Here is a 12,959-nt window from a genome sequence, read left to right on the forward strand (position 1 = left end):
CATTAGTGCCATGTGTGATGTGGCCTGACAAACCAGTTTTAGGTGACCCTAAAACTTAACGTTCATGGAATAAAAATACAGTCTACTGGAAATCCCTATGAAAACCAAAACAATATATTTCATCATTCAGTGATCAAGCAAGACCCAATGTTCTCTCCAAGGGATGGAAGATACAAAATAACATTTAAAAAAAACATTGCTGTAGGATGTTTTTTTTCAGCCACATTACATTATCAGAAAAAGTCAATAAGCCCGTTTTTCTTCTCTTTGTCAAAACAGACTGTCTAATTCTAATTATGAGCTTGAAAGAGCATTTGACATGCCCACTTTTTTCTTTGACTATGTTGTGTAGTATCTATATGTCCAGCATGGTTATATTTTACGTTTGTCTTACAAGACATGTTATATCGTTTGTGTGCGCTTGTTTTACATTAGTTTTACTGGGTCCTGGACATGCTTATTTTGTGGACTGTGTAAGAAACATTTTTATTGTTTTTTGTTTTATTAAGGGATTAGCTACAGGGGTTCATGGGGTTATTCTTTCAAGGGGTTATTTTTCCATTTGCTTTCTTGGGATTCCTTTTCTGTAATCCGAGAGTCGGAAATATCGAATAGGATAGCAAGGATAGCATAAAGTGACATTTAAAATCCAAAAAGTGAAGGGCGAAAGCCACTGTGACACCATTGCTCTGCTCTATCAGTAATCTGTATTATGTAAAAATGGTCTGTAAATACAGCATGTTTCCTAGCGGAGTTATACATATCAATGTAGTTATAAATTACAGTTTGTGAAAGTACACACTTAATTTTTTTAATAAAATTATTCAAGACATATGAGTGGACAGACAATGGAGGTCGACAGACCTGGTGATAATTGCTTCTATAGAAAGTTAGCACATGGCAGTGTCAATCTCTTGCTTTTCTTCTGAGTAGTATTTTATTTAGTTGTAATTCAAACAATAATTTGCTTCTTGAAATTAAGTAATGAATTTCTTGTTTTACTTTATAAATCTCAGATCCTGCCTTTACCTGCTCCCTCCTATACTGATGTGGTGTATGTGGTATTGCTGAGCTTGTATGTGGTATGTGAACTGTTATACTTTTAAAAACAAAACTGTTTTATAAGTTAAGTTTTCTTTTGTGACCCATCCCATGCCCCTGTTATTTCTTCTCCACATCTGAACCATGGTAAAGGTTGCAGTTCAAGGGCCTGAGGCATGAAATTCTTTTCAGATCAGCTGTGATCAATATTTTTTGGAACTTGATAAATAATAATAAAAGCTGTAATGGCTCCATTAGCATTTTGTGTAAATGTTTGTGTTAAAATTATAGCTTTAATGAGGTCTTTCTACATTAGTTTTAGTTTGTATATGTGTACATATAGTATGTATATTTACAGTACAGTATGTTGTGTTTGTTGACATATTTTCAGGTGGAAGCAGAATATGTGAGGATTACTACTGCTGCACATGTTCCAAGGCTTTTTACACAACTTGACCAATACACTGACCAGCTCATAAAAGTCTTCAAGAAAAAAGGAGGCGTTGCAGGGAAGAAAATTAGACAAACTTTGGCCCCAGCCACACAGGTGCGTTATTCTGTTGGTAGCAAAATATTATGGCTAATAAGATCATTTTCAAATTTAAACAGCTAGTGTATGGTAGCTGCACAGTGCACTTACATTTATATTAAGCAAGACAAAGTTTGGTACTCAAAACGTTGGAAAATTTAAATTACCTAAACATATGTAAAATCTGATCCCTTGATTTAGGTTAAACCAGAAGTGAATGTTTTTATGTTATGTTTTGAATGCAAAAAAGATGATGTATTAGTTTGTCTTTACCTCCATTATGGACATATATAATGTGGTGGAAACCCTGCCTAACAGGTTAACTATTCATGTCCATGTGATGATTAGTTGGTCTTGTGTACATGTCTATCTGTGCAGTGGATATGTCATTCATTTTGCGTATAATGTGAGTTTCTGTCATCCTAAAGTATATCTGTTTTCTCTTCCTGTATCTCTGCCACTCTCTACAGAAGGAAACCATTGAAAAGGGGAGGGAGTGTGTCCTCAGGGCACTACCTTTTTACCTGAATGAAGACCCAAGCATCCTCTTCAAAGAATAATTGGTTGGTAATTTTAGTTTAGTTTTTTATCTGTATTAAACCAAATTTTGAATAACTAATGTTGTTGCATGTTGTAATGTTGTTGTTGTTGTAATTTGCATGGAACCTGTTTAAATGTTTTGGGAAATCTTCTTGTATACCCAAACTATTTATATTTATCGTTGAATCTGTAGTCTAAAATAGTGGCGCACTGGGGTGCATGTTCCTAATATTGTGTTTACGTCATTAAAGGGTAGCTTTGGCCCTTTTTCTTTCTTTTTTTAAAACTGGATGCCATTTTTCTATGTTTTTGTGTCTAAGCTACAGCTGTTCAGAGGGAGCTGGAACAAATTACCCTTGCTATCTTTACCATCGAAAGAGCTGATGCCAGCACTCCTCCAGCCGATGTGGGTATAACCATCTAGTGTGTCCTGCATGACCTGGAAGACCTGGCCTCTGCATGTGCACTCTTAATGGGTGGGATATATGCACTGAATCTCAGTTAACCTCAAGACTGAAAGCTAAGAGACAATCAAAAGTATTGAGATTTAAAGGATTTAATTTAGAGATGATACTGCACCAGAAATGTTGAAGGGTGGTGTGTATATTAGCGTTCAAGGCATATTGTTATGAGGTGGAAATATGTTCATATTCAGTTTGTGTTACATTGTGTGCATTGTAAAGGTAATTGCAATACATACTAAAAATAAGGGTAAGTTAGGAGGTTGATCTGATATCCTCGTGTTGGTGTTGTTCCCAGATCATCATACTAAATGTTGTTCCAGGATCAACATTGCAAGTGACCAATCAGAATGTTGTGACGTCATACTTTTGCGACTTCAGGAAAAACCGGCGTAAAACAAAAAACTGTACTTAAGCTGCGTGAAACCGCCTCTGTCCGCCGATCAACTGACCCTAACCCTAACCGTAACCCTTTAATAAACAGTAAGCAGAATTGATATTGTCCTTGCAACATTGGAATTTCATAAATGCACGAATGGCTTGGCGCGCAAAAGAATAACGTCACAACAATGTGATTGGTCACTTGCAATGTTGAACCTGGAACAACATTTTCATGATGGTCTGGGAACAACACCAACACGAGGATATCAAATCATCCAAGTTGGGAATGCAGGATGAATGTATATTTTGTGGACTTTTAAAGACGAACAATTGTTTCCATGTTAAAATGTTTACATCTGAAGTTTTTTGCCCAAACACTGGTAAAATAAATGTTGACAGTGGCGAGTGTTAAATGGTTACTGCTGTGCTGTTGCAAAAAAACTGAACGCTGACAAGCTGTTTTATTGTTAGACCATAATGTTGGCATGTTTTGTTAAAGTTTTATTTGGGATGGTGATGTAATTTTCTTTGATTGCTAATATCAGTGGACTATTTATTATTATTATTATTATTATTATTATTATTATTATTATTATTGTTGTTGTTGTTGTTGTTGTTACATAATTTTTTTTAAAATTGTGGCTGTTGAGGTGGACACTTCACTTTGCATTGTTAAAGGAAAGCACTTCATTGGCATTGTGTTACTGGACTGACCCTAAGCAATCATTGCAAATAGCAACTTTGCTATCCATTTTAGACACTAAAAGAAAAAAACACTCACAGACCTTACTAGCGTCACATGTGCATAACTCAAGTGTCATCTTATTAATGTGTTATGTGATCTTCAATGCGTTTTTTTTCTTCTATTTCTGGTAGATACAGACATTTAATTTAAAGTCTTGATGTTGCATCTGTCTACATACTGTTAATTACTAACCCTAATGAGCTGTTGTGTTTTATTTTGGACTGGGTTTACACAAATGCTCACTGAATGTGTTGGCAATAAAATAAATTTAAAAAAATAAGTTGGATGTACTTAATTCATTTGTGTGGAACCTGTTGACAAAATAGATTTAGGTAAAACTAATTAATAAAGCACAAGGTGGCTGAAAATATAATATTTGAATTAATCTAACTTAAATTTAACATTTTACTGCCACAAATAAGAAATGTGTTGAAGTAACTAATCTTAACTATCTAACCTGTAAATATATCATCTATGTTCATACAACATAACTTGATTTAGTTAGTCTTAAATATGTCTTGTTAATCTTAAGTAGTTTTTTTAAATTAGATGAACTAAAGATTTTTGCTTTAAACTAACATAATTCAATTTCGTGGAACCTGTTGACAAAATAATTTTAATTAAAGTCAACGTTTCATTTTTTTGAGTGTATGCTTCCTGCACTATGTCATTTTTGGAGACTGGGGCACACATTATATTACCACAATCAAAGAAAATACATATTTGAACAATCAGACCATTTAACTAAAGATTATGGGGGGGTGTCCTGTTTTGTCCACAATGTCTTTCTTGTCCTTACATGCACAGTGAAGGATTAAACTTATTGTGTTTTGATTTTGACCCAGGTGTCGTCTACATATCTGTACCAGTGGCTGGGTACTCTCCCTTTAAAAGAGCGAAGAGCTTTTCTTTCCACTTCTTCCATGTAAAGGTTGGCTGTAATAGGTGACACGGGGGAGCCCATAGCACAGCCATGTTTTACATGGGTTATCACTACGTCTCCACTGCTTCCGTGGTAGGTATGCAAGTGAAGAGAGAGACTACATACAAGGACACCATGGTTTCATCTGATTCCAGGGTAAGTTTCTGGACCTTGTCGGTGGAGTTATTGATGTGATGTGTGTGTGTTCCCCACAAGTGGTGCTAGGATGGTAGCAAGGTGTTTCGAAATGTTGTAAGTAGCTGAGTTTATGCTACTGACAATGGGTCTGAGCGGGACACCTGCTTTGAGGAAGTCCGTAGATGCAGGGTATGACATCCCCTGGGTAAAGGTGGTGATATGTAAAGCGGTCAATGGTTTTGTCCTTTTTCAATGTCTTGAAGCAAGCTATAACTTTTTGTAGCTGCTTGTGGGGTCTCGCTTTCAGGCTTCGTAGGTATTGTTGTCATTGAGGAGAGTAGTGATCTTTGTGTGGTAATCCGTAGTGTTTAGGACCACAGTGCACCTTCCCTTGTCAGCTGGTAATATATATTGATGTTGTGGTCTTTGCTCAGGGAAGCGATGGCCTTCTTTTCTTGTATTGTGAGGTTAGACGGAGAGACTTTGGCACTGGAGAGGGTGGATGAAACTTTCATCCTGATTTGCTCTGCTTGTGTCTGTGACAATTTGTTAATTCGTATGGTGGTTTCTGTGGCTGTGATGAGGTCCACTAGGGGCAACTCCTCTCCTCCTTGCTGACTCCATATCTGTCAATATGTTGCGCACTTATCTCTTGCCCAAAAATCTCTTCGTGGTAAAACGCCACAAATCCCACCAGTGATTCACTTCCTTATAAACAATTGAGTCATTGGCTGTATCCCAATTCAGGGTCTGCAGCCTTAAAGTACGCAGCCTTAACGGTCCACAAGGGCCGCGTACTTAAAGACCGCTAAGGCCGGAAGTGCGAGCCTTGTGAAATGGGATGGTCTAGCCTCCGTTGCGCTGCCCAGCAACCATGATACTAACAGCTGGAAACATTTCATACAGCTTTGTTCGACAGAAATGAAGGAGAAAATCTTTTGTTCGTTTGTTTGTTTCTACGTGAGCTTTGATCATTCTCTGTAAGATTAAGCTCAGCTATTGAACGGCGTATATTTTAAAGTAAAGGCGTTAAAACCAAGTTAGTACAAACGTCACTAATGTCACATAACTTTGTGTGGCCAACAGTAATGTTTTAATGTTCTTCATTATTAAACATTTGCACATAAATAAGTGACATAATATTCAGTACTTAAAGTTTACTCTTCGGGTGCCCCTCATCTGCCTTTTTTTTTTTTCGGCAAAATTATCCACACCCACCGCCGTGCTATGCATTCTGGGATATGTTGGGCCAGGAAGTCTACACCGCCATGTCCTTAAAATTCAGGGAAATGAAGGACGCATCTGAGGGCTGCATTTCGAGCAGCCTTTGAATTGGGACAGCCTTCGTCGCGTCGCTGTGACGTAATCGGCCTTAAAATGCGGCCTTTAAGGAAAAGCATTCGATCGAGTGGAATGGGAGTATCTTTTTGCAGTCTTGAGGAAATTTGGTTTTGGTAACAATTTTATATCTTGGATTCATCTTTTATATACTACGCCACTGGCATCTGTTTGTACTAACACTGATTTCGGAGTATTTTACTCTCACCTTTACTTTTCACTTTAGCAATAGAGCCTCTCTCTGTGGCTCTCAGAACCTCGCCTCTGTTTCAAGGGGTTATTCGTGGTGGTACGGAACATAGGGTTGCTTTATATGCAGGTGACTTATTATTATATGTTACAAATCCAACAATTCATTTATCCTCTATAATGCAAATACTTCTACATTTTGGCTCTTTCTCTGGGTACAAGATTAATATATAAAAAAGTGAATGTTTTCCCATAAACCCAGCTGCACAAGAGCTTAGACAAACCGATTTTGATTTCCAACTAGCTTCTTCAGGCTTTAAAGTGCATATTACCAGTTCATTTAAAGCTTTGCAAGCAGCAAAATTTAACCCTTTGCTGACCTATGTAAAGTTGTCTTTTCAAAGAAGGGTAAACCTTCCTGTATCACTTCTTGGCACTATTATTTTCATCCCTTCCTGTTTCCCTGTTACAGTTTACAGACAACCCCTTTCTAATTGGCTCTCTAAAAATATGGTATCAATTCCAGCATCACTTCAATTCAGTCTCTGCTTCTGCTCTGACCCCAATCTGCAACAACTACCTCTTCCCCCCATCGCTGGTGGACTCCTCCTTTCGTATATGGGCAAGAAAAGGTATCAAATGTTTTTATGACTTTTGTAAAGATAACATTTTTCTCAGCTTTAGTGACCTTTGTTCTTTGTATGATTTGCCCTCGTATCATTTGTTCTGCTACTTTCAAATAAGACACTGTGCATCTTCTATCTTGCCAGAGTTTCCAAGTCAGCTTCTCAAGCCTCGGTGGGAAGACTTATTCCAGTTGAAGCCTCACAGTAAGGCTCTAATATCACAAGTATATACTTTAATTATGGCATCGAGCAATTACTCAACCAAATAATTGCTTTGAATTGGGAAAAGGAACTGGGTCTTACGTTTGGGGAAGGTTACTGGGACAAAATAGTTGACAGAATTCATTCTTCAGCCTCATGTGCAAGACTCTCCCTTATTCAGTTTAAGACGGTATACAGATTACACATCTAGATTATCTAAAATATACCCCAGCATTCCTGTGCAACAGGTGCAACGCCTGTTTTTTGCCTTCCCGACACTTAAGTTATACTGGACTTTTTATTTTGAAGTGCTCTCTCATGTTTTGAGCGTTACACTCCAACCATGCCCACTAGTTTGGTGTTTCTGAAGATGCCACCCTAAACCTTAGTCATAAACAGCTGGATGTTATGTTCACTTCACTGCTGGCACGACGTAGAATTTTGCTGTCTTGGAAAGCTCATCACCTTCCAGCCCGATCACGTTGGCTGGAAGATGTTATGTTCTTTTTAAAAATGGAGAAAATAAAATTCAGACTCAGAGGAAATGTTAATAAGTTCTCACAGATGTGGCAGCCTTTTATTATTTACTTCAGTTCATTGAAAACACTTCCAACAGACTAAACTTTAGTACCATGGGGTTTTCTTTTGTTCTGGTTGTGGGGGGAGTGTTTTTTTGTTTGTTTGTTTGTTTTTGTTTGTTCTTTTTTTCTTTGCTTTTTCTTTTGTTTTGTTCTCTCTCTGTGTGTTTTTCCCACTTTTTCCTTTATTTTTATTTTATTTATTTATTTATTTAACTTTAATGGCCTAATCTGTATTGAGATATATCTTTGTGTCTGTGGTACCCTCTTTATTGGGCCTGATATGTCAACTTACATGTAAAAACTCTATAAATAAAGAGGGGGAGGGGCTGAGAAAGTTCAGTTTTGAATGGGTGTAAATATTTTATTTACAGTTTCTCATACAAAAGGCATATAGTATTCTTCATGTACATTCATACCAGCAGCAGGGTTAAATTCATGCTGGCCGTTGTCTGGTGGCATCGACCAGCCAAATGTCTGGGGCGAGTTGGGGAAGGTCCACTGAGGTCCAGGAGCAAAACTGTCCACAGCATGATGATAGGGGCCCTGATGGTTTCCACCATTTGGGATTGGGTTTACCTCCTGGTGCTCGGTGTACTGCTGCCTGAATGGGGGCTGTCCCTCTCCCTGAAACTGGAGAAACAGGTGGACTGTCAGTAAAATAAGAATACTTTAAGAATACTTCAATCAATTCCCCAGATAATGACAGAATCAGAAACAGTGCTTTTTAATAATAGGAGATACTCTAATAGGAGATGTCTCTCTCCCTGAAACTGAAGGGGACAAGGGGACTGTCAGTAAAACGAGAATAGTTGTTTTAAATTATTGGCATTACACTTTTTTAAATACAGTCAATTCCCCAGATAATGACAGAATCATCTTCTCATCGTTTATTTGTATAGCACTTTAAGAACACACCAGGCAGACCAAAGTGCTGAACAACACAGATCAAAACAACAACCAAATTAAAAATACCATAAAATCAAATCATAAACAATTCAGTTTAATAATAGGAGATACTTACATGAAGTGGGACATCCTGATTCACATGCTGAGGATGTGACCTCCTCCTAAACTTACTCCGTCTGTTTTGAAACCAATTTTTTACCTAAAGACGGAAGAAAACAGAAAACATTTAATCAGTACAATGGACCCAAAATTCAATTTCTTATGTTCTATTGAATTGAAAAACACTCACCTGTCTGTAGGTCAGACCTGTCATCTCTGCCAACTGTTTCATCTCCCTTGGCTCATAGTAACGTTTCAAATTAAAGTGATGGACAAGAATATTCAACTGCCTCTCCGTGAACACCACCCGGGCCTTTCCTTTAGGTTTCTCTGGAGCAGTGCTGGGAGGGTGCAGAGTGGCAGTGATGTTGCCATCCTGGCTTCTTGGGAGAGCAAAATCTTGTTTCTGCTCTGAGACTGAACTGGAAACAGCCTCAGAGGTATCAGCGGTTTTTTTGCTCATCTCCATTTTTAGAGCAGTCTCTGCCCATGTAGCGAGTTCTTCCAAGGATAGACTCCCTTCAGGGCCGCTGCCTGAACTCCACGAGTCTGTGAGGGTAAAGAGACAAGAGGACAAGTAAGCACAAGTCTATATGGTCCACATGGGTCAGTTGCTGATATGTTTTGGCACGACTGACTTTCTAACAGAAAAAATTAACAAAGGTTAAATTGATGAGTCTTAAATCCCAAAAGGTCTCAGACTGAAGAAGTCACAAAACATTTCTCCCATTGAAAACATTACATCCAGGTGAACTGAATCAACCTTCAGGGATTTACTTACCTGATGACTGAGCATCAACACAATGAATCTTAAACACAAAAGTTTCCCACAAAGTAGAAAAAAATATTTGTACATTCTTTAAAACCAAAAAGGATTTAAAGTGGACTCTGTTCAGCTGTGGAGGGAGAAATGGTGACTTCTGCCATGAAGACTTACAACACAGAGTAAAAGAGTATTTTTACAAGTTGTCTTAGAGGTTAGCCAACTCTGTTCATATTAGCTCACCAGGCAACAATGCTGAGTACATACCTGGAGAAAAGTGCATCCCATAATCTTCCATGAAATCCCAGTGATTAAAAGAGGAAAACTGGAGAAAGTATCTCTGATGAAAGAGCTCCAAACCAAGCAGGAAGGTGACTTAAGAGCAATTCTCCTGGGCTTTTAAGGAGGTTTGTGGGTGTGGGCAGGAATGTGGGGGGGTTGAGCTTCTTCTTCGCTTTACAACCAGTCAGGTTGTTTCTACCAACTGGCATCATTTACATTTCTTTAAAATGCTGATTCTCAGGTCTGAAAAAAAAAGTACAGTTAGAAAGCTGCCGTGCAAAATGAGCTTTACCAAATCTTTCCACCTCACACTTTATAAAATATGAAACACTTAATGCCTAAAATTAGCAGCTAAAATTAGCAGCTAATTACTGAAATGAACTCACTGCATGTTTGCATCAATTAACGCAGTATTAGATCACCCAAAGAACTTTCCACTCACATAGAACATTTTTGCAAAAACATCTTCACGTTATTTGACCTGCAGCCGTTCAGTTACACCTCTGTGTAAACCCCCACAGCAGCTTTTTGAGGCAAAAATGGTTTTTGTACTCACAAATGTGGCACAGAATATCACAATGACCGCTGACCACTCATTTTGTCTTTATTAACTTTAATAAATGAGTCTGAAAGTGGCAAGTGAAATTAAGTCAATTTATCAAGGTCTGCATAGTTAATCATGTGTTTAAAACGAAACAAGGTGGTCTATATAATGTGAAGAATTTATTTAATAAAACAAACAAACAAATCTAATGAGTTTAGATTGTTCTGCTTTCATGTCAACTAGATCTGTGTTAGATGATTTTGATTTAACTTCCTGCTCTGGTTGTTTCAGACAAGAAACCAGTTTGATCTTTTGCACCAATGATTAATTTACTTTCTATTATCAGGAGATTTGTGCAAATACTTTATAATTTCAAATGTATCAGAGCAAATACAGCTGCTCTTTAAATATATTTTAAACAAAATGTGTATTATTAGTATTGAAACCTGATATTTATTAAATGTTTTAAAATAAGCCAAATTGTACCAATATTACATACAAATAATGACTTAGACCTCTAATTTAGATCTTTGTAATCATGTGGAGAACATTACTGAGTTTATAAGATAGCAAAAGGTAGTTTCCCCCTTCTTTGAAAAGCACCTCTAAATGTGTGAAAAGTGAAATTAAACCACCCACATAAGCCAAGGTCAACAAAAGCAAGGCTAACGATCCACATCAACACATCTGGCCTCCTCTGGCTCATTCAGAATTCGAGACGAATTCGAGACGCACCCAGTTCACCCAGTGACCACTAAACATACGCTAATGTGTCTTTTAGAGTTCCTGTATCACACCCTGCTACCTCTGATTAATTATCAAGTCAATGCAGACAGATGGCACCAGGGCCATGAGAGATAAATGAGGGTAAAGGTGTTTGTGTTAACATGTCTTGATTTGAAGTAACTGCAAAGACACAGAAGTCATATTGTTTGCAGATGATACAAAGTTATTGTGGAAGTAACTTGGAACAACTTCTGAATGAACTAGAAAATCAATTTAGGACTTGGTTTTTCTATAATGATTTAACACTGAATCTGAGCAAAACAAATCTCATACTATTTGGGAGTCAAGCAAATTATATCATTAATAAACTGATGATAAATAACATAGAATTAGGATAATAAACCAAACCCACTTTTTAGCCTTTTTATTAAATACTCTTACATTTAAAGGCTTGACTGACCTCAGAACTCTACACATAATTTATAAAGCAACAAACAAATCTTTGACCCACAACATTTAGGACTTGATCAGGGCTTGTGTGGAACCTTCTTTAAATCTCAGTGATTCACCGAGATAGAAAACAATTTGAAAGAGTGAGTGGTGAATCAAAGAGAAGAAATTAAATAAACTTAATGCAAACTGCACAAAAGAATGTAAAACTCAGCGATACATCTAGTGAGCAGCACTTCTCTGAGTGAAACGAGCTTCTTGATGTCAGAGGTCAAAGGAGAAAGACCAGATGACTTCATGCTGATAGGAAGGCAGCAGAGACTAAAAATAACCACTCATTTAAAGCAAACTATACAGAAGACCATCTCTGAGAACACAACATGTCAGAATTTGAAGCACATGGGCTAGAAGCAGCAGAAGACCACACTGGCTACAACAGCTGTCAGCTAAGAACAGCAAACTGAGGAAACAGACTCACAAATATTAGACAATAAGAGATTGGAGAAATGTTTCCTGGTCTGATGAGTCTCCATTTCTGCTGTGACATTCTGGGTCAGAGGTTAAACACAAGATTTCATGACTTTCACTTTTTAACATCCTCAAATATTGTAAATTATGATGTTGGAGACTCAATGAAAGCAAAACAAAAATGCAGACAGTATTTAATCATAGAAAAGTCATCACTTGTTGGAAGAAAATGGATGGCACTGACTGCAACATTTACAATATATATAAAAAGTTGACTTTATCAGTCTCCTACTCGAGCCTTCATCTGCCCCACCAACTCTGGGGAAAAGAAGGGAAAAAAGATTTACATTACATTTTAATGTTTTTCTTATTGTTTTATTTTAACTGAGATTCACTGAGTCTTATCAAAACAGCCTCTGTTTTATATTTAAATGGAAAGAAGATAAAATCTACAAGAAATAAAACAGTTAAACAGGATAAAACATGTGTGTAGCTTCCATGTTGAAAAACTGCAGATGAGTTTTAAGTCTTTTAAATCTTTGTGAAAAGCACCAGCATGTGGTTTGGCAAGACCAAGATTGAATAATAATAATGGATTACATTTATAATGTGCTTTTCAGGACCCCTCAAAGCGCTTTACAATACCACTATTCATTCACTACAGTTGTAGCCATGGCTGCCATATCGCGCCATCGGCCCCTCTGTCCATCACCAGTAGGCGGTAGGTGAAGTGTGTTGCCCAAGGACACAACAACCGAGACTGTCCGAGCCGGCAACCTTCCGATTACAAGACGAACACCCAACTCTTGAGCCACGATCACTCACGATGGAAAAAATCTTCATCTGAAGCTTTGCTGAACATAAGGATTTCTCTCAGGTCATCACGATTCGGCCTTTATCCTGATCAAGTTCTAAATGTTTTGGCCAAAGATTTGTTTGTTGCTTTATAAATTATGTGTAGAGTTCTGAGGTCAACAAAGTCTTTAAATTTAAGAGTATTTAATAAAAAGGCTAAAAAGTAAGTAGATT

The 12,959-nt window shown here is 37.4% G+C and overlaps 1 protein-coding gene and 1 long non-coding RNA gene across 3 annotated transcripts; one reads left to right on the forward strand and one right to left on the reverse strand.

Annotated features, from left to right (window-relative positions):
- The first annotated feature begins 414 nt into the window (after positions 1-414).
- On the forward strand, positions 415-3,765 carry LOC309714532. 2 transcript variants are annotated; one of them, XR_014278957.1, is made up of 5 exons: positions 415-473; positions 1,017-1,082; positions 1,433-1,588; positions 2,041-2,133; positions 2,431-3,765. It is a non-coding gene; the product is annotated as an uncharacterized lncRNA (long non-coding RNA). The 2 variants fall into 2 exon arrangements; XR_014278958.1 differs by lacking the exon at positions 415-473 and having other exon boundaries at positions 686-1,082.
- Positions 3,766-7,523: 3,758 nt separating this feature from the next.
- On the reverse strand, positions 7,524-10,659 carry LOC309714610 (uncharacterized protein; the record flags this gene model as incomplete). Its single annotated transcript, XM_082547157.1, has 5 exons — positions 9,728-10,659; positions 8,888-9,246; positions 8,714-8,797; positions 8,109-8,322; positions 7,524-7,597 (listed from the first exon to the last, which is right to left on the reverse strand). Exons 1-5 carry the CDS (start codon positions 9,756-9,758, stop codon positions 7,524-7,526), a joined length of 762 nt encoding a protein of 253 aa, XP_082403283.1. The 5' UTR covers positions 9,759-10,659.
- Positions 10,660-12,959: the final 2,300 nt, after the last annotated feature.

The sequence above is a fragment of the Aulonocara stuartgranti genome (assembly GCF_965226115.1).
Source record: "Aulonocara stuartgranti genome assembly, chromosome: 9".
Taxonomy (NCBI): Eukaryota; Metazoa; Chordata; class Actinopteri; order Cichliformes; family Cichlidae; genus Aulonocara; species Aulonocara stuartgranti.